Raw genomic sequence first — 21,558 nt, 5'->3', positions numbered from 1 at the left:
AGAGAGTTTAAATTACTTGCTCAAGGCCCCATGACCACTTGGTTGTAAAGCAGAGACTAGAATCTCTGGGTTCAGAGTTCTGTGTTCTTGATGGGAGGGGAATACTGCTTCTAAACTGCTAGGGAACTAAGTCAGGGCTTGGCTTGGATCAGGAGTAAAAGCAGATTCAAATTATCCTCCACTTCATCTTTCCTCCCCACCTCTTTCCCACTGGCTTCTTCAAGGTTGGTTTCTGAAAAATAGTCCTGGCATTCAGCAGTTGTGGAAGAACTGTCAGATTTGGTCTTCGTGGCTTCCTCAGTAAATAGAACGAGGAAATGACAGGGATATCCATTTTAGCTCAATATGAGATTTTTTTTTTTTTAATGATGGTTGCCTGTCGAGAATGAGACAGAATTTCCCAGAGTGGCTGTAAGATCCCCTTTCCCTCGTACCACACAGAGTTAAGTAGAATTCGTGGCCCTCTGTGGCTGTACTCATTCTAAATAATGGATGCTGCTTCTACTGCTGCCAGCGATCGGATTAATTCCAAATTAATTCTCTGCTTCTTTGAGTTACTAACTTAGATTCAGATTCTTAGGTGGGACCATCTGATTTGTTGAATAGATGTCACAAGCCATTATTCTGGCTGCTGGGAAGCTGGGTAAGAAAATATCTGCCCCTTCTCTTGACAAAACAGAAAAGAAGCAGTTAACCTTTAAAGTTCTTCCAGATTTAAGAAACCGTGATTCCAGGGTACATTATCTTTTCCTAGATTTTGGTACATCATCTTGTCATAGAATCACACATGTTACCACTGGTGTTATTGCAGGTGTAGGTATTTTAAATAATACTATGGCTTTAATGCTAACTTCAATATCAGACTCCTTTTCCTTTCTCATCTTACAAAACACCTTTAGTTGTTCTCTACCTTACAACTGTTAAAGGTTGAAGAGGGCATATGTGGCAAACTGTGGGTGGTGCTGGGTGAAAGCCAGCTGGCGAACTTCCAAGCGTCCTTTCATGGTGGCATTATCTTGGTGAATTTACCAGCATCTGGTCTTTAGTTTTACATTTCCAGAAAGACAATTTTATCTGTGCTTCAGAATTTATCTGACTCATGGAAACTGACTTGTGCTCATTAAACTCACAAGAAAAGCCAGAATTCTAATTAGTTAATTTATAATGAGAAATAAAATCTTCAAGCACACCAGTCATGTCAGCCTAATAAAAGCATTCTCTCTCAGTAAAAAAAAAAAAACTGTATAGAAAGCCAAACTGTAATCAAATTGTTGCAAGTCTGCTTGGAATCAGAGTGAAGGGAGTTAGTTATTTGATTACAATGATCAATGGCCTCAGACTTTGACTGCCTGATTGTAATAAGACTCTTTTGGTAGTAAGTGAGAGAAGGCACAATTAAAATTATCTTGGACCAAAAAGGGAGTTAATTAAAAACAGTATTGGCGTACCTCATGGAACTCTGGGAAGGTCCATTGAAGAGCTGGGCTTCAGAGACTGCTGGAATCAGGACTAGAAAACCTAGAGGATTCTCTTCCTGTTGGCTTCATTTGCTCCCTCTGAGGGTAGGGACATTACATCCCATGGTTCGCATCACAGGAGAGTGACTGACCCTTTCCCATTGGTGTCTATTAAGAAATCCCATGGGAGAGCTCTGACTGACATGGGCTGGAGGCTGACATTTGGACCTATCAGCTATGGATAGTGATGGAGTGGTAGAGGAGGGCCACATGGCACAGGCTTGCTCCTGTGGCTCCAGATGTGAATTAAAGTCATTGTTGGCTGCCATAAGTTGGATTTGAGCCCTGACATTGATATACTCCAGCTCGCTTCCTATAACCAGAGAGGTCTCTTTATGAGCCAGAACACCTCTTCCCCAGGATATGCCTAGAACCAATGCCTCTCTTATCTTTCTCCCGTTTTGCTCGCCTGAGTTTCTCTGAAGGCCATTTCTCTTCTAATGGACTTGATCTTTCCTTCCTTATATTATTTATTTGGCTACAACTTTAAGCTGATATCTAAGAGGAAGATCCATGTTGGTTTTTCATATTTTTATTCTCAAAAGACAATCAAATTTGATTAAATATATCACTTAAAGATTGTTACCCCCTTCTTCAAATTTATAAAAAAAGAAGGGGGAATCACAGAGAGTTTATAAGTAACTGTAACTGACTGAAATTCATCATTCAGTGCTGTAAAAGTTTCCATTTGGTCAAGCTACATTGCCTTTTTGAAAAGATAATTGAATATTTTAATCTTCCGCCTCTATTTACTTTGAATTCTCATTGTGGTAAACCTATATCTCTTTATATTTTAATTTTATTTTTATTGCTTTATTCATTTAGTAAATATTTTTCAGTGCCTACCTTGTATTAGACTCTGTGCTGGGAGGTGAAAATAAAGAGAGGGAGAAGAGCCTGAACATGGGGAATGGGTTTCTGCCTGTGAGAAACGCCCGATGAGTGAGTTGAGAGATGCCCGGTGCTGGCTTGCAAGGTCGGCCTGCCTAAAGCAAACTCTGATATTTGACTGATAATTATATCATTTGAGTCATAACTTTAGATGAGAATAGAGCAGGGAAACAAGTTCGTTGTCATCTATTCACACTTAAACATTTTAAGATGGAATATTTCCATATAAAATACTTTCAAACACCCATCTGCTCATTATCCAGTTATAATATAAGTTAATATTTTTACCATATTTACTTCATAATTTTTTGGAGAAATGATTTATCTAGCCATCCAATATATCCACCCTATTGATGGACATTAGTTTCCAAAATTTCACTAGTACAAATAAGGCTTCATTGAGTAGCTGTATGCTTGTCTCCTTGAGTATTTTTGCAAGGGTTTCTTTATACTCAGAAATAGGATTGCTGGGTGTTAAGATATGTGCACCTTCAGTTTTTCAAAATATTGCCACCAGTAGTGTATGAATATGTTTATTCTTTCATATCCTTATCAACATTGTAGAAAATTTTTCCTTTTTACCAGTCTAATGGATATGAAATGGTACATCATTGTTGTTTTACTTTGCATTTCACTAATTACTGAATTTAAGACTGAATTTTAAGCCTGAATTTATTTTCAAATAATAATTAGCCGTTCTGATTTCTTCTACTGTGAATTGGCTAGTTATTTAAAAAATCCATTTTTATGGGATTTTGTCTTTTATTGATTTGTAAGAATTTTTTATTCTCGGTACTAATCTTGTTTTGGTAAATTTTGTAATATCTTCTTCTAGTCTATACCTTCTCTTGTAACTCTGTTTATACTGTCTTTTGAGCAATAGAACTTTTGAATTATAATTTAATCAAGACCTATATATAAAATGTCAGACAGTAAACCTTTTAGAAATTATATATGTATATACATATACATACACATATGTAACATACGTTGAGTCATCCATCATAAAGGAGTTATTTTATGTCCTTCAAAAATTTTAATAAATTTTCTCCATAAATGTCAATCTTACACTAGTTGTATTCCTATAGGAAGCTTAGAGATTTTATTGCAATTATAAGTGGGATTTTACCACTTTAATTACACTTTCTAATTTCTTGTTGCTGGTGTATTGCTATGATATTTTTGTATATTGATCTTGTATCCAACAACCTTCCTGGAACTTGCCTACTTTTATGATTTGTAGATTCTCATGGGTATTCTAACATACAACCTTATCATCTGTTGGAAAATGAAAATATTGTTCTTCCATTCCAGTTTTCTTCTTTTTCTTATTTAACGGTATTTGCTAGAATCTCTAGTACATCATTGAATAGAAATGCTGATGGACTTCTGTGACTATTTGGGAAAATGTTTCTGGGGAGGATTTTCATCAGCTTAGTTTTGATTTTCATTTACTGTTTCCTTCTCATAGTAATGTTGCCCTTTGCTGTTTAAGCATGTTGAATTTTCTTGGACTAGCAGCAATCAGGTAATTGTACAGAGGGGGAATGAGAAGGTTGGACAGTTTCCTCAATATCTTGGTTCAAGAGTGCCCTCTTCTGTTGAATCAGTGAAGTGAACTTTATTTCATTAATGACGTCTTTTTTGGAAGAGTGGTGGTTCTAGGACCCTTAATTTCTGGGCTTGATTTCTTATTTTTCTTTACCTTGTTAGTTCCTCAGAGCAGTGCCTTCCCAAGACTGCTGTTATGGTCTTGCATACTTTCCAAGTCTTTTTCTTGGAAAGTCAATGTTCAAATCCTCTAGTCTCAGACTTGTTCTCAGTATTTTCCCATTAAGGAAGGATGCCCTCTTTTTTTTTTTCCCATTTTATTTTATTTATTTATTTATTTATTTATTTATTTATTTATTTATTTATTTAACATCTTTATTGGAGTATAATTACTTTACAATGGTGTGTTAGTTTCTGCTTTATAATAAAGTGAATCAGCTATACGTATACATATGTCCCCATATATCCTCCCTCCTGTGTCTCCTACCCACCCTCCCTATCCCACCCCTCTAGGTGGTCACAAAGCACCGAGCTAACCTCCCTATGCTATGCGGCTGCTTACCACTAGCTATCTATTTTACATTTGGTAGTATATATAAGTCCATGCCACTCTCTCACTTCGTCCCAGCTTACCCATCCCCTTCCCTGTGTCCTCAAGTCCATTCTCAACGTCTGCGTCTTTTTATTTCTAAACTTTGGGTTTATTTATTTATTTATTTATTTATGGCTGTGTTGGGTCTTAGTTTCTGTGCGAGGGCCTTCTCTGGTTGCGGCAAGTGGGGGCCACTCTTCATCGCGGTGCGCGGGCCTCTCATTATCGCAGCCTCTCTTGTTGCAGAGCACAGGCTCCAGACGCGCAGGCTCAGTAATTGTGGCTCACGGGCCTAGTTGCTCCGCGGCATGTGGGATCTTCCCAGACCAGGGCTCGAACCCGTGTCCCCTACATTGGCAGGCAGATTCTCAACCACTGCGCCACCAGCGAAGCCCCAACGTCTGCATCTTTATTCCTGTCCTGCCCCTAGGTTCTTCAGAACTATGTGTTTTGTTTTTTTTTTTAGATTCCATATATATATGTTAGCATACGGTATTTGTTTTTCTCTTTCTGACTTACTTCACACTGTATGACAGGCTCTAGGTCCATCCACCTCACTACAAATAACTCAATTTCGTTTCTTTTTATGGCGGAGTAATATTCCATTGTATATATGTGCCACATCTTCTTTATCCATTCATCTGTCGATGGACACTTAGGTTGCTTTCATGTCCTGGCTATTGTAAATAGAGCTGCAATGAACATTATGGTACATGACTCTTTCTTTTTGTTTGTTTGTTGTTGTTTTTTTGTCTTTTGTTCAAACAGAAAGTCACAAAAATTATAATCATCCTCATCAGTTCACTCAGTCCCATGTAATTAATGTTTTATTCATCTTGATCTTTTGTTAGCACTTTTATGAATTCATCAGTTTTCCATTAGAGTTCTGAAAATGCTTATTCATTCAGTTCAGCAGTATAGTCAGTTACCAGAAACGTGTGCTGGTCAGGGTCTTTTCCATGAATTCCTTGAAGATGAAACCCTTTTATAGGAACATTTTTGCCAAAGCATCAGAGTACACCCAGAACTGTCTATAAATGACAAAAGACTTAAAAATGACCACAGTTAAAGATTTGATGAAAGTTCATAATAATGCAATTGACAAGGAAATTTAGTTATTTCTGAGATATACATTTTAAAATAATAACTAGAATTATGACTTATAACGTTATACCAGAACATATAAGATTTTTAGGAATTTCATGTAACGTCTGAAACATTTATATTAACATATTTCCATACAAATAACCCAAAGAAAGTTTAGTATTAGTTATTTTTTTTTTTTTGGTTTTAATTTTTTAATTTAATTTAATTTATTCTTTTATACAGCAGGTTCTTATTAGTCATCAATTTTATACACATCAGTGTATACATGTCAATCCCAATCGCCTAATTCATCACACCACCATCCCCACCCCCCTGCAGCTTTCCCGCCTTGGTGTCCATACTTTTGTTCTCTACATCTGTGTCTCAACTTCTGCCCTGCAAACTGGTTCATCTGTACCATTTTTCTAGGTTCCACATACATGCATTAATATACGATATTTGTTTTTCTCTTTCTGACTTACTTCACTCTGTATGACAGTCTCTAGATCCATCCATGTCTCAACAAATTACCCAATTTTGTTCCTTTTAATGGCTGAGTAATATTCCATTGTATATATGTACCACATCTTCTTTATCCATTCATCAGTCGATGGGCATTTAGGTTGCTTCCATGACCTGTCTACTGTAAACAGTGCTGCAATGAACATTGGGGTCATGGGTCTTTTTGAATTATGGTTTTCTCAGGGTATCTGCCCAGTAGTGGGATTGCTGGGTCGTATGGTAGTTCCATTTTTAGTTTTTAAGGAACCTCCATACTGTTCTCCATAGTGGCTGTATCAATTTACATCCCCACCAACAGTGCAAGAGCGTTCCCTTTTCTCCACACCCTCTCCAGCATTTATTGTTTGTAGATTTTTTGATGATGGCCATTCTGACTGGTGTGAGGTGATACCTCATTGTAGTTTTGATTTGCATTTCTCTAATGATTAGTGATGTTGAGTATTCCTTCATGTGTTTGTTGGCAATCTGTGTATCTTCTTTGGAGAAATGTCTATTTAGGTCTTCAGCCCATTATTGGATTAGGTTGTTTGTTTTTTTGATATTGAGCTGCATGAGCTGCTTGTAAAGCTTGGAGATTAATCCTTTGTTAGTTGCTTCGTTTGCAAATATTTTCTCCCATTCTGATGGTTGTCTTTTCGACTTGTTTATGGTTTCCTTTGCTGTGCAAAAGCTTTTAAGTTTCATTAGGTCCCATTTGTTTATTTTTGTTTTTATTTCCATTTCTCTAGGAGGTGGGTCAAAAGGATCTTGCTGTGATTTATGTCACAGAGTGTTCTGCCTATGTTTTCCTCTAAGAGTTTTGTAGTGTCTGGCCTTACATTTAGGTCTTTAATCCATTTTGAGTTTATTTTGTGTGTATGGTGTTAGGGAGTGTTCTAATTTCATTCTTTTATATGTGGCTGTCCAGTTTTCTCAGCACCACTTATTGAAGAGGCTGTCTTTTCTCCATTGTATATTCTTGCCTCCTTTATCAAAGATAAGGTGACCATATGTGCATGGGCTTATCTCTGGGCTTTCTATCCTGTTCCATTGATCTATATTTCTGTTTTTGTGCCAGTACCATACTGTCTTGATTACTGTAGCTTTGTAGTATAGTCTGAAGTCCGGGAGACTGATTCCTCCAGCTCTGTTTTTATTTCTCAAGATTGCTTTGGCTATTCAGGATCTTTTGTGTTTCCATACAAATTGAGAAATTTTTTGTTCTAGCTCTGTGAAAAATGCCATTGGTAGTTTGAAAGGGATTGCATGGAACCTGTAGATTGCTTTGGGTAGTATAGTCATTTTCACAATTTGATTCTTCCAGTCCAAGAACATGGTATATCTCTCCATATGTTTGTATTATCTTTAATTTCTTTCATCAGTGTCTTACAGTTTTCTGCATACAGGTCTTTTGTCTCCTTAGGTAGGTTTATTCCTAGGTATTTTATTCTTTTTGTTGCAATGGTAAATGAGAGTGTTTCCTTAATTTCTCTTTCAGATGTTTCATCATTAGTGTATAGGAATGCAAGAGATTTCTGTGCATTAATTTTGTGTCCTGCTGCTTTACCAAATTCATTGATTAGCTCTAGTAGTTTTCTGGTGGCATCTTTAGGATTCTTTATGTATAGTATCATGTCATCTGCAAACAGTGACAGCTTTAATTCTTCCGTTCTGATTTGGATTCCTTTTATTTCTTTTTCTTCTCTGATTGCTGTGGCTAAAACTTCCAAAACTATGTTGAATAATAGTGGTGAGAGTGGACATCCTTGTCTTGTTCCTGATCTTAGTGGAAATGGTTTCAGTTTTTCACCATTGAGAACGATGTTGGCTGTGGATTTGTCATATGTGGCCTCTATTATGTTGAGGTAAGTTCCCTGTATGCCTACTTGCTGGAGAGTTTTTAACATAAATGGGTGTTGAATTTTGTCAAAAGCTTTTTCTGCATCTATTGAAATGATCATATGGTTTTTCTCCTTCAATTTGATAATATGGTGTATCACATTGATTGATTTGCATATATTGAAGAATCCTTGCATTCCTGGGATAAACCCCACTTGATCATGGTGTATGATCCTTTTAATGTGCTGTTGGATTCTGTTTGCTAGTATTTTGTTGAGGATTTTTGCATCTATGTTCATCAGTGATATTGGCCTGTAGTTTTCTTTTTTTGTGACATCTTTGTCTGGTTTTGGTATCAGGGAAATGGTGGCCTTGTAGAATGAGTTTGGGAGTGTTCCTCCCTCTGCTATATTTTGTAAGAGTTTGTGAAGGATAGGTGTTAGCTCTTCTCTAAATGTTTGATAGAATTCGCCAGTGAATCCACCTGGTCCTGGGCTTTTGTTTTCAATCACAGTTTCAATTTCAGTGCTTCTGATTGGTCTGTTCATATTTTCTATTTCTTCCTGGTTCAGTCTCTGGAGGTTGTGCTTTTCTAAGCATTTGTCCATTTTCCAGGTTGTGCATTTTATTGGCATAGAGTTGCTTGTAGTAATCTCTCATGATCCTTTGTATTTCTGCACTGTCAGTTGTTACTTCTCCTTTTTCATTTCTAATCTATTGATTTGAGTCTTCTCCCTTTTTTTCTTGATGAGTCTGGCTAGTGGTTTATTAATTTTGTTTATCTTCTCAAAGTACTAGCTTTTAGTTTTATTGATCTTTGCTGTTGTTTCCTTCATTTCTTTTTCATTTATTTCTGATCTGATCTTTATGATTTCTTTCCATCTGCTAACTTTGGGGGGTTTTTGTTCTTCTTTCTCTAATTGCTTTAGGTGTAAGGTTAGGTTGTTTATTTGAGATGTTTCTTGTTTCTTGAGGTAAGTTTGTATTGCTATAAACTTCCCTCTTAGAACTGCTTTTGCTGCATCCCGTAGGTTTTGGGCTGTTGTGTTTTCATTGTCGTATGTTTCTAGGTATTTTTTGATTTCCTCTTTGATTTCTTCAGTGATCTCTTGGTTATTTATTAGCGTATTGTTTAGCCTCCATGTGTTTGTATTTTTTACAGTATTTTTTTCCTGTAATTGATATCTAGTCTCATAGCGTTGTGGTTGGAAAAGACACTTGATACGATTTCAATTTTCTTAAATTTACCAAGGCTTGATTTGTGACCCAAGATATGATGTATCCTGGAGAATGTTCCATGAGCACTTGAGAAGAAAGTGTATTCTGTTGTTTTTGGATGGAATGTCCTGTAAATATCAATTAAGTCCATCTTGCTTAATGTATCATTTAAAGCTTGTGTTTCTGTATTTATTTTCATTTTGGATGATCTGTCCATTGGTGAAAGTGGGGTGTTAACGTCCCCTACTATGATTGTGTTACTGTCAGTTTCCCCTTTTATGGCTGTTAGCATTTGCCTTAAGTATTGAGGTGCTCCTATGTTGGGTACTTAAATATTTACAATTGTTATATCTTCTTCTTGGACTGATCCCTTGATCATTATGTAGTGTCCTTCTTTGTCTCTTGTAATAGTCTTTATTTTAAAGTCTATTTTGTCTCGTATGAGAATTGCTACTCCACCTTTCTTTTGATTTCCATTTTCATGGAATATCTTTTTCCATCCCCTCACTTTCAGTCTGTATGTGTCTCTAGGTCTGAAGTGGGTCTCTTGTAGGCAGCATATATATGGATCTTGTTTTTGTATCCGTTAATCCAGTCTGTGTCTTTTGGTCAGAGCATTAAATCCATTTACATTTAAGGTAGTTATCGATATGTGTGTTCCTATTACCATTTTTTAAACTGTTTTGGGTTTGTTATTGTAGGTCTTTTCCTTCTCTTGTGTTTCCTGCCTAGACAAGTTCCTTTAGCATTTGTTGTAAAGCTGGTTTGGTGGTGCTGAATTCTCTTAGCTTTTGCTTGTCTCTAAAGGTTTTAATTTCTCCGTCGAATCTGAATGAGATCCTTGCTGGGTAGAGTGATCTTAGTTGTAGGTTTTTCTTTTCATCACTTTAAATATGTCCTGCCACTCCCTTCTGGCTTGCAGAGTTTCTGCTGAAAGATCAGCTGTTAACCTTATGGGGATGCCCTTGTGTGTTATTTGTTGTTTTTCCCTTGCTGCTTTTAATATGTTTTCTTTATATTTAATTTTTGATAGTTTGATTAATATGTGTCTTGGTGTGTTTCTCCTTGGATTTATCCTGTATGGGACTCTCTGTGCTTCCTGGACTTGATTGACTATTTCCTGTCCCATATTAGGGAAGTTTTCAACTATAATCTCTTCAAATATTTTCTCAGACCCTTTCTTTTTATCCTCTTCTTCTGGGACCCCTATAATTCTAATGTTGGTGTGTTTAATGTTGTCCCAGAGGTCTCTGAGACTGTCCTCAATTCTTTTCATTCTGTTTTCTTTATTCTGCTCTGCAGTAGTTATTTCCACTATTTTATCTTCCAGGTCACTTACCCGTTCTTCTGCCTCAGTTATTCTGCTATTGATTCCTTCTAGAGAATTTTTAATTTCATTTATTGTGTTGTTCATCATTGTTTGTTTCCTCTTTAGTTCTTCTAGGTCCTTGTTAAACGTTTCTTGTATTTTCTCCATTCTATTTCCAAGATTTTGGATCATCTTTACTATCATTACTCTGAATTCTTTTTCACGTGGACTGCCTATTTTCTCTTCAGTTGTTTGGTCTGGTGGGTTTTTACCTTGCTCCTTCATCTGCTGTGTAATTCTCTGTCTTCTCATTTTGCTTAACTTATTTTTTGGGGTCTCCTTTCTGCAGGCTGTAGGTTCATAGTTCCCATTGTTTTTGGTGTCTGCCCCCAGTGGGTAAGGTTGCTTCAGTGGGTTTTGTAGGCTTCCTGGTGGAGGGGCCTGGTGCCTGTGTTCTGGTGGATGAGGCTGAATCTTGTCTTTCTGGTGGGCAGGACCACATCTGGTGGTGTGTTTTAGGGTGTGTGTGAACTTATGATTTTAGGCAGCTTCTCTGCTAATGGGTGGTGTTGTGTTCCTGTCTTGCTAGTTGTTTGTCATAGGGTGTCCAGCACTGTAGCTTGCTGGTCGTTGAGTGGAGCTGGGTCTCAGCGTTGAGATGGAGATCTCTGAGAGAGCTTTCACTGTTTGATATTATGTGGGGCTGGGAGGTCTCTGGTGTATCAATGTCCTGAACTCGGCTCTCCCACCTCAGAGGCTCAGGCCTGACACTCGGCCGGAGCACCAAGACTCCATCAGCCACATGGCTCAGAAGAAAAGGGAGGGAAAAAAAAGAAAAAAAGAAAGAAAAAATAAAATAAAATAAAGTTATTAAATTAAAAAATAAAAGAAATTATTAAAAATAAAAAAATTAAAAATTAAAAAAAAGCAAGAAAGCGAGAGCAACCAAACCAAAAAACAAATCCACCAATGATAACAAGCGTTAAAACTATACTAAAAAACAAACAAACAAACAAAAAAAACGGACAGACAGAACCCTAGGACAAATGGTAAAAACAGAGCTATACAGACAAAATCACACAAAGAAGCATATACATACACACTCACAAAAGGAGAAAAAGGAAAAATATATATGTATATAAAAAAAAGGAAGAAAGCAACCAAATCAATAAACAAATCTACCAATGATAATAAGCTCTAAATACTAAACTAAGATAAACATAAAACCAGAAACAAATTAGATGCAGAAAGCAAACCCCAAGTCTACAGTTGCTCCCAAAGTCCATCTCCTCAATTTGGGATGATTCATTGTCTATTCAGGTATTCCACAGATGCAGGGTACATCAAGTTGATTGTGCAGATTTAATCCGTTGCTCCTGAGGCTGCTGGGAGAAATTTCCCTTTCTCTTCTTTGTTCGCAGAGCTCCCGGGGTTCAGCTTTGGATTTGGCCCAGCCTCTGCGTGTAGGTCGCCTGAGGGTGTCTGTTCCCCGCCCAGACAGGACGGAGTTAAAGGAGCAGCTGATTAGGGGGCTCTGACTCACTCAGGCCACGGGGAGGGAGGGGTACGGAATGCGGGGCAAGCCTGCGGCGGCAGAGGCCAGCATGACATTTCAATAGCCTGAGGCATGCCGTGTGTTCTCCCAGGGTAGCTGTCTCTGGATCATGGGACACTGACAGTGGCGGGCTGCACAGGCTCCCGGGAGGGGAGATGTGGATAGTGACCTGTGCTTGCGCACAGGGTTCTTGGTGGCTGCAGCAGCAGCCTTAGTGTCTCATGCCTGTCTGGTGTCCGCGCTGATAGCTGCGGCTTGCGCTTGTCTCTGGAGCTCATTTAGGCAGTGCTCCGAATGCCCTCTCCTCGCGCACCCCAGAACAATGGTCTCTTGCCTCTTCGGCAGCTCCAGACTTTTTCCCGGACTCCCTCCCGGCTAGCTGTGGCGCACTAGCCCCCTTCAGGCTGTGTTCACGCAGCCAACCCCACTCCTCTCCCTGGGATCCGACCTCCGAAGCCCGAGCCTCGGCTCCCAGCCCCCACCCGCCCCGGTGGGTGAGCAGACAAGCCTCTCAGGCTGGTGAGTGCTGGTCAGCACCGATCCTCTGTGCGGGCATCTCTCCGCTTTGCCCTCTGCATCCCTATTGCTGCGCTCTCCTCCGTGGCTCTGCAGCTTCCCTCCCGCCACCCCCGTCTCTGCCAGTGAAGGGGCTTCCTAGTGTGTGGAAGCTTTTCCTCCTTCACAGCTCCCTCCCAGTGGTACAGGTCCCATCCCTATTCTTTTGTCTCTGTTTTTTCTTTTTTCTTTTGCCCTACCCAGGTACATGGCGAGTTTCTTGCCTTTTGGGAAGTCTGAGGTCTTCTGCCAGCATTCAGTAGGTGTTCTGTAGGAGCTGTTCCACACGTAGATGTATTTTTGATGTATTTGTGGGGAGGAAGGTGATCTCCGTGTTTTACTCCTCCACCATCTTGAAACTCTCCCCCTGTAATAACTGTTAATAAAGTATAATCTATAAAAATACTGAATCACTATGCTGTACCTGAAACTAATATACTATAAATCAACTATACTTGAAAAGCAAAAACCAAAAAAAAAAAAAAGCATAGAGTTGGGCTATATAATACAACTTGATGTTCAATTTAAGTTTGAGAAAATACTTTCACTGATGGGTTTAGTCCCTTTACTTTCATTGTGATTGCCAAGATATTTAATTTTTTATGATTTTAATTTGTTCTTCTGAGCAGAAAAGATTTTTCTCTTTTTTTCTCCTTTCCTGCTTTCTATTAGATTGTTATTTAAAAATAATATCCTATTTGCTGGTTTGAAAGTTACACTTCTAATTTTTGTTCTTTTAATTGCCAATACTCAGACTTTTAGAATCACCTAGAATGCTTATTAAAACATTGATTGCTGGGCCCACCCCCAGAGTTTCTAATTCAGTAGATCTGGCGTAGCCTCCAAGTATTTGCGTTTCTTACAAGTCCCTGGATAATGCTAATGTTGCCCCTCTGGAAATCACACCTTGAAAGACCAGCAGCAATTGGTGGTTACCAGCAGGTAAATATTAGCACCTGTAGCCAATAACCATTCCTAGTTGACTTCCTAATTATTTTTGAATTCTTTTACTTGTTGAGTTCTCTGCTTTCCCACCAGGTCAGCCATGCGTTATAATGTTTAAATTTCATTGTACCCTATATTTTTAGGAGTGCAATTCTCAGAGGAGTTTCTTTGACCATTTAATCCCATAATATTGCCAGGAACAGAAGCAGGACTGTAATTTCTCATAGGAGAATAATTTTTTCCCCCATTCTGAATGCTGAACAGAGAGAAACTTTCTTGGAAGTTTCTGGTCTGATGGCTGGAGTTTCTTTGGTCTCTTTGATATGAGGTACAGCCTTTACAGACTCCTGGCTGTAAGTAGCAGTTTAGCTCTGTGCCTTCTGTGAACCCAAGGCCATGTCTCCTGACCTTGATAGGCAGTTCAAACTCCAGCTTTGAGTCTTGGGATATCAGCTTATGGCTTCCCATTCTAATGAATATCCTCTTCATTTCTAGCACTGCATGGTTTCCCTTGGCTTTGTTTGTAGACTTGGGGGAGGAGGATGTATTTCATTCACCTGTTCTGTGTGTTTCTTGGGGTGGAGGTCGGGGAAGCTATGTAATCTCAGTCCACCTGGTTGTCTTCTATTATTTTTCAGTTGTCATCTAGCAGAGAACACGGAGCATAGGGTCAAAAAGGTTTGAGAAGTAGAAAGTGAGTGGAAAAGAGAACGCTTTGTCTGGAATGCACCTGAGCTTAGGGACTTGGAGTTGGTAGCGTATCATTAGTACTGAAGAATAGTAGGTGGTGCTGAATTGGAAGTAATTGAAGAAAGGCACCTTGCTGGTGTTAGTTAACACTATAAATGAGGCCTGGGAATTTTAAAATTTTAAAATTTTTACTAGGGCCAATCTTCCTTGAAATGTTTTTATTTCGTGTAAAACATATGTTACTAAAATGTTTAAATATTTTTCTTTTGGAGTCTTTCTTTTCTTAAATATTGACTTACCCTTCTTAGGTGTGCATTGACAACATATGCTGAAGAATATGCTCCACCGTATGAATATCAGCCACTTGTGAGTATAAGAGGGCTGAAAAGCCATATTCTAAATATTTATGTACTTAATATGATTCTTTACATCTAGTGTAAATAGTCATGCTTGAGAAGAAAGGACAAATTGCTGAGATTTATGATGTTTTATATTTATTTAGAGATATTAGCTATTTGTGGGAGTTAATGGAATATTTTATGGTTATGATTTATTTTGGGAATAAGTTTATAGATTTCAGGGAGAAAATATTGCAGTGTCCAAAATATATTATTTACTTTCTTCCTCATCTTATTTTATTGTCCCCCTCCCTAAATTCAATTTATCTGGAATAAGAACCTACCTTTCTATTCATTTGTATTGTATTAGCATATGAAAATAAGTGGTTTAATTTAGCTCCGGGAAATATGTATGTTGGAAAAATATGTCCAGCTTACAACTTCGATATACTTGTACTTAAAAATTATACAACAATTATACAAAAGCAAAACAAGGCTGCTTCCTATTAGTCTTTTTTAGGAAGTCTTAACTGGTGCAATAGATAAGAGACTTAACTATTGAAAAAGAGGAGAAAAACAATCTTTATTTTCAGATAGTATGATTATCTTCTCAGGAGAACCAAAATGTTAAAATAAGTAACTAGAATGAATAAGACCATTTAGTAAGGTGATTGAATACAAAATAAATGTATCAAAGACAATATCTTTCCTTCATATTAGCAATAACTGCTTAGTAGGCTATAAAAGAAAAAACATACAAATTACTATAACAACACAAATTTTAAATACTTTTATGAAAAAAATTCTAGATCAAATAAAGATCAATAAAGAATATGTGGTAGTTCGTCTCCAAAGATGGTGGACAGGCCACTTCCCCAGCAAGAGGTAAATGTTCCTCCACCTTTTGAATTTAGGCTGTCACGTGACAGATTTGATCAATAGAACGTGGCAAAAGTAATCCTATGCCAAATCTAGGCTATCTTTAATAAGACTGCTTCCAACTCTTGGAGCCCTGAGCCACCATGTAAGAAATCTAGGCTGCTCTGCTGGAGGGAGAGGCCATGAGAAGGAACACTGATGAGCTTGACTTATGAGCAACAAAGCCATCTTGGACATCCACCCTAGTAAGCTTGGACTGCAGCTCCAGCTGCCATCTGACTGCAAACCATGAGAGATTCCAAGAAGATAATAATAAATTGTTATTTGAAGGCATTAAGGTTCTTTTTGTTTGTTTTTTTTTAATAAATATACACCAAAGGTAACTGAGACAGAAATCTCAAATACAAGGGAATAACTACCATTTGAGGGGACTGGAAAACTAAATTATAAGTTAAATTTATAAATTTAATATAATTACATTAAAAATTCCAATGGATTTTGTTTTCTGTCAGAACTCTAAGATTCTGAAAATTATTTGAAAGTATAAACAGATGAGAATAATCAAAAGTTTTTTGAAACAGTGGCATAACCAATTTAGGGAAGTAAACTATTCATGATACTACTTTCGTTGTGTTTAATCTTATTTATTTTTTCTCATTAAAAAATAGCATTCAAGCCATAAGAAAAGCAAATATGATGGCTTATGGATTAATATGCTTAATACATAAAGAACTCAGACCTATTGGCAGGAAAAATGTTAAAACCCTAGGGAAATGAGCAAAGGTCATAAAAGATAATTCACAAAGTAGGAAATTATTATTATTAACTAGCTGATAAATACAGGGAAAATCCCAATCTACAAATAATAGAATATGTGAATTAAAGCAATAAATTTTTTTGCTAATAAAATTGGCAATATTTTTAAAAATAATAATAGTTGAGTAAAGGTGGGGTGAGATGGGTACTTTTTTCTATTGCCAGGAATATTGTAAATTATTTTAATCTTTTTGGAAGGAATTTGGCGATATGAATTGAGATACTATTTGATCTGATAATTCTCCTAAGGATTTCCCCAAAGAAAAATAATTCATACCAGGGATAAAATTTATATCCAAAGATACTCATCACTGAATTATTTATTACAGCAAAACTTGGAAATTACCTAATGTTTTAGTATTAGGTGTAGTGCTCTAGGGATTCAGAATGAGCCTCCCCAAAATTTGTCACTCCTGCATGAGGATTTTTTTTGAGTTAAAGACATTGAGACCCTGTGTGTTCAAGATAACCTACTGTTCCTCCCTTAACTACCTAGAAGAATTTATACTGGGAATTTTTCCCAGAAAAAAAAAAAGTTATTACAGAGATAAATTTTAGCTAAGTAGCCCCGTCTGTATGGTAGGGCAAATGTCTAATTGCCAAACATCTGCTTTTCTTATTGTCTTGTGAACCCTCCTTTTCTTGGAAGCTCCAGGCCCCTATCCCATTCCTTAGCTCAGGATGACATGTATACCTTATTTTACCTTTCTTTCTTTGAACCTCTCATGTACATAGGGACTCTGACCTTCTCATGTATGTGGGGTTCCTGTATGTATGAAAATAAATTAGACTTTCTCCTGTTAATCTGTCTCATGTCAGTTTAATTCTTAGACCAGTCAGAAGAACCTAGAAGTGTAAAGGAAAGTGTTTTTCCTCTCTGACAGTACTAATTAAATAGGTTATAATCACATGATGAGATATTTTATAGCCTTTAGAAAGTCCATGGATAGTTCTTACTGTCTTGATAAATCTTCTTATTTAAGGTCAAGAAAAACATTAAGATACAAAATTGTATGTGTATTTTATCCAAACTATGTAAAAGTATAGAGGAAAAAAGCCTGAAGAAACTGTCAAAATGCTAGTAAAGTTGACTAGTGAATGGTGAAATTCTAAGTGATTTTCTTCATCTTTATACTTTTCAGCATTTTCCAATGTAGTAAGCATGGTGGTTTATAATCAGAAAAACCACAAGGAAACAAATACATTATGTAAAAATGCAATTCAGGCTCATTTCCTTATATACATGGGATTTGGCTCCATCTCCAAACAAAGGGAAGTTGTAAGACATGTAATTACAAACTCACAAAATTCAAAGGACTAGTTTCCCCAAGAGCATAAATATAAAGAATGTGCGATGTATTCTCAGGGTGCATGAATCTTTAGCTATTGTGTTATATATTCGTGCTTTTAATTTTTTCAGCATTATTTCTAGTATTTCTTATGTTGCTTGTTTCCACATTAACAGCACAGCATGTGCTGGCAGTTGTTTGGCTTTATTTAGAGTTTTGTTCATTCACTTCTAAGTTCTTTATCAAAGGAATTGATTTTGAGGCACTGTTTTTAACACCCCATTTAATGAATGCTTGCATTACATTGTTATAGAATACAGAAAATCTTTTAAATTGTAATGACAATGAATGGTTAAGTAACAGCAGAATAGTGACTGAACTCTGACTTAGAAGTTACTGTGCACATAAACAAATGTATGATTCATAAAATACTGACAAAATAAGGAGAATATTTTTTACTTGCTAGAAACTTCACCATGTGGCCTTAGCATAAACACAGCTCACCATTCACTCAGGCTACCACCTTTGCAATTATGCAATTCCTGAAGAAATCTTAAAATATTTTGATTCGTATTATTTTAAATTTTGTGCGTGAATTGAGACTTTATAAATTTTTATATTATGGTCTCTTACATTTGCTTAATTCATAATTGCATAAAGTGGGATAGCATCATAAGAAGTCTTAAGAGAATGCAAATTATCTCCCCATAGCTCTAGACATGAATGAATAAATACAGAATATTAGGAAGCTATGAAATCATTTCCAAGGAGAGAAATGAAAGAGAATTGCAAGCTACTTTTTCAGAACTTCACCTCTTAAAGCTGGGTACAGTAAGTCACCTACATACAAACAAGTTCTGTTCCAAGAGCATGTTCATAGTCCAATTTGTTAAGTCCAACAAAGTTAGCCTAGGTACCCAACTAACATAATTGGCTATATAGTACTGTACTGTAATAGGTTTATAATACTTTATAATACTTTTCACACAAATAATACATAAAAAACAAACAAATGCAAAAAATAAAGAAAACATTTAAAATCTTACAGTACAGTACCTTGAAAAGTACAGTAGTACAGTACAACAGCTGGCATACAGGGGCTGGTATCAAGTGAACAGGCAAGAAGAGTTACTGACTGGAGGAGGGAGAGGAGGTGGGAGATGGTAGAGCTGGAGGATAGTCAGCAATAGGTGACAGTGGGCAAGCTGCAGTTTCACTCATGCCTGACATTGAGGCACAGGTTCTGGTTCCTTGCTGGATTCAATTCTATCTACCCTCTTGAAAAAACGATCCAGTGATGTCTGGGTAGTAGCTCTTTTTTTCTAATCACAGATGACACGGTAGCACTGGATTGCATTCTGAATGGCTGCTGCAACCTTCATGTACTGTTCTACATTTGGGTCCTGTGCCTCAAAACCTAACAGTGCCTCCTCAAATAAAGAAAATCCCCTTGCCACTTCCTGTGTCGTGAATCTCTTCAGTTCTTCAGTTACTTCTTCTTCTTGTCTCTCTTCGTCCTTTCTCTGGGCCTCCAATTTCATCAGGTCTTCATTAGTAAGCTCCTCGTGTTGCACAGCAACAGTGCTGGACAGTAAAGCACACAAAGGCACAACCACTTGTAGAGGATGCACACACGTGACAATGTACACCAGGCACGTGAACTAATTTACATGAATGGACGTGCAAACACACGTTCGTATCTTTGAAAGTTTGCAACTTGAAGGTTCGTATGTAGGGGACTCACTGTACTTATTATGACTCACCCAATTTCAATGAAAGATACCTTCTCTTAAAAGCTACCCTATCGTTCTCCCAAAGAACCAAAATAAAGGAAAAGTTGCAGAGAAGTTACATCAGAAGATTGGTCTAAACCTGGCTATTTGTACGGTATGTGAGCCTTTGAGACAAAGGACAAGTGAGCTGAGGGTAATGGTGGAGAGTCAACTGAACACACTCAGGATTAGTAAGGAAAATAATTAGTTCAGGCACAGACTAGCAAACTCAGGAAGTTGAAGGGTCCAGGGAATTAAAAAAAGAACAAACACGGCAGTAGTGAAGGAGTGAGAGAGCTAGAAGAATTAGAAGTAGTGAGCAAAGGGAATGTACTGGAATTTTTTGATACTTCAGATGTAGAACAATTCTGGGGAATGACAGATCCCAAGATGTGGTCATGGGAATGAGTTTCTATAATGGAATCCAAGCCATTGACTTGAGAAGGTGAAAAAATGGTAAACCAGAGTGTTGGCTAGATTCTAAATATGGGTGTTGGAAGTCAACCTACAATATAGCAGGATGGAAAGGTAGGGCCAAAGATTGACTCAAGGGACCAGTCCCTCAGTGGGAGCACTTTGGAGGTACATGGCTCCTCCCAGCCCTGCAGCTGCCATTTGAGTACATCTGATTGATCATTTTGTGTGAAGTACCATTTTGTTTTCCTAAATATAGCTGCCTATTGAATTATCTTTCCAGGCGTATAAGTAGCTTTAAACCAAAAAGTGTTGCATATCCTAGTTGTTTCAGAGATAAAAAGCTGAGGAAGTTTTTAATAGAATTATGTTTTAAAGCTGGCATGCATTCCAAATTGATTACAAGGAATCCAAGCAGTGTTTCATAGTAGGTAAGAAAAAGAGGCTGTATCTGTTTAAAATATTACCAACAGTGGTAGGATTGGCCTATCCTATCACTGGGGTTCTATGCCCTAGTACAGATATAGCATTGTTAAAATATTGATATTTCTGTGCTATTTGGAAATTTGCTGTGGCCTTGAGTTTCTTCCATTGAAAGAAAAAAAAATTAATATATTTTACAATTGCATTGCTATAAAGACAAATATAATCCAGGTTGGATTATATTCATTTTTTTTGGATTTAAAGGCTTATTAAAGAGATATATTTCTTAGGCTGTATCTCTCATTGGCATTTTGTAAAGATTACCTATCCTTTTTCCTTTTATACTTTTATACTGTTTTGTCTTCTTGCCTATTTATGACTATTTGTGACTATATTATGGTATTTTATGGCCATGTTATGTGACCACATTATTGTTAAGCCTCCTGAAATTATTACCAATATACTAGTGAATGTTTTTACACAAAACTAAATCATACAATACTCATTTTTTTCTGAGAAGTACTTTTGGACTCTTGTACCCTATTTAAGCAAAATTTTCTGCATAATAGCTGCCATTGTTTACTGCCCTAAGATGTTTATGGATATTAAATTACTGACATCATTTCCTAGCTTCAGTATGAGTTTCTGTCACTTAATAGAGTTGGTTTTTCAAAATGGCGTATGCATTTTTTATTATGGTAAAATATACATAATATAAAATGTACCATTTTAACCCTTTTTTAGTGTACAATTTAGTGGCACCAAGTACATTCACATTATTGTTATATTCATTTTGAAAATTCTGATTTATAAAAAATGAAAACATTTTTGTGGGCCCTTTAAAATACTATGGGCCATAGGCACTGGGCTTTCTGTGCCTCATGGCTGAGTGGGCCCAGCCTGGACCTTATGGTAGTTTAACACCTGCCTGACCAGGGACATCTAGAACTTGCCTAATCTGACTGCCTGGTGTGTGCTAATTTATAAATACTTTGAGTATCATCCCAGACCAAGTTACACCTTGGCTAGGAGTCAGGTGAGCATCATCAAAAGCCTTTTATTGTTCTATTAGGCTCAGTCACATGAAAGAAACTCCCCAAAGGCTAGAATTGTCTTTAGTTTCCTGCTTCCTAGGAGGGGATGTCTAACAGTGGCTTTAAAAAGAAGATAAGGGAAAGAGTGACTTTCTGAAAACCACCAAGAGCTGGGTCAGAAAGTGAATCTAGAACAGGTTGGTGGTTCTATAGGAAGTATCACCTGTCAACTAAATTAGCTTTCATTCCCACTTCTTTTTAAGGCCCTCTCTTTGTATCTTTGCTCCATTCTGTGTCCCCATGATCTTCCATAATTTCATTCCAGTATAGGCAGTCTTTTTCTT

General features: G+C 37.2%; 1 protein-coding gene across 5 annotated transcripts in view; it reads left to right on the top strand.

Annotated features, from left to right (window-relative positions):
- Window positions 1-21,558, top strand: part of CFAP95 (cilia and flagella associated protein 95) — a 135,588-nt gene that overhangs the window by 103,059 nt on the left and 10,971 nt on the right. For all 5 annotated transcript variants that reach the window (XM_061201197.1, XM_061201196.1, XM_061201198.1 and 2 more), the window contains one exon: window positions 14,558-14,615. In XM_061201197.1, the coding sequence (XP_061057180.1) occupies window positions 14,558-14,615 (58 nt within the window). The remainder of the gene's footprint in view (window positions 1-14,557; window positions 14,616-21,558) is intronic.

The sequence above is a fragment of the Eubalaena glacialis genome, chromosome 9, assembly GCF_028564815.1.
Source record: "Eubalaena glacialis isolate mEubGla1 chromosome 9, mEubGla1.1.hap2.+ XY, whole genome shotgun sequence".
In the NCBI taxonomy this organism is placed as follows: domain Eukaryota; kingdom Metazoa; phylum Chordata; class Mammalia; order Artiodactyla; family Balaenidae; genus Eubalaena; species Eubalaena glacialis.
This window is presented reverse-complemented; position numbering and strand designations above follow the sequence as displayed.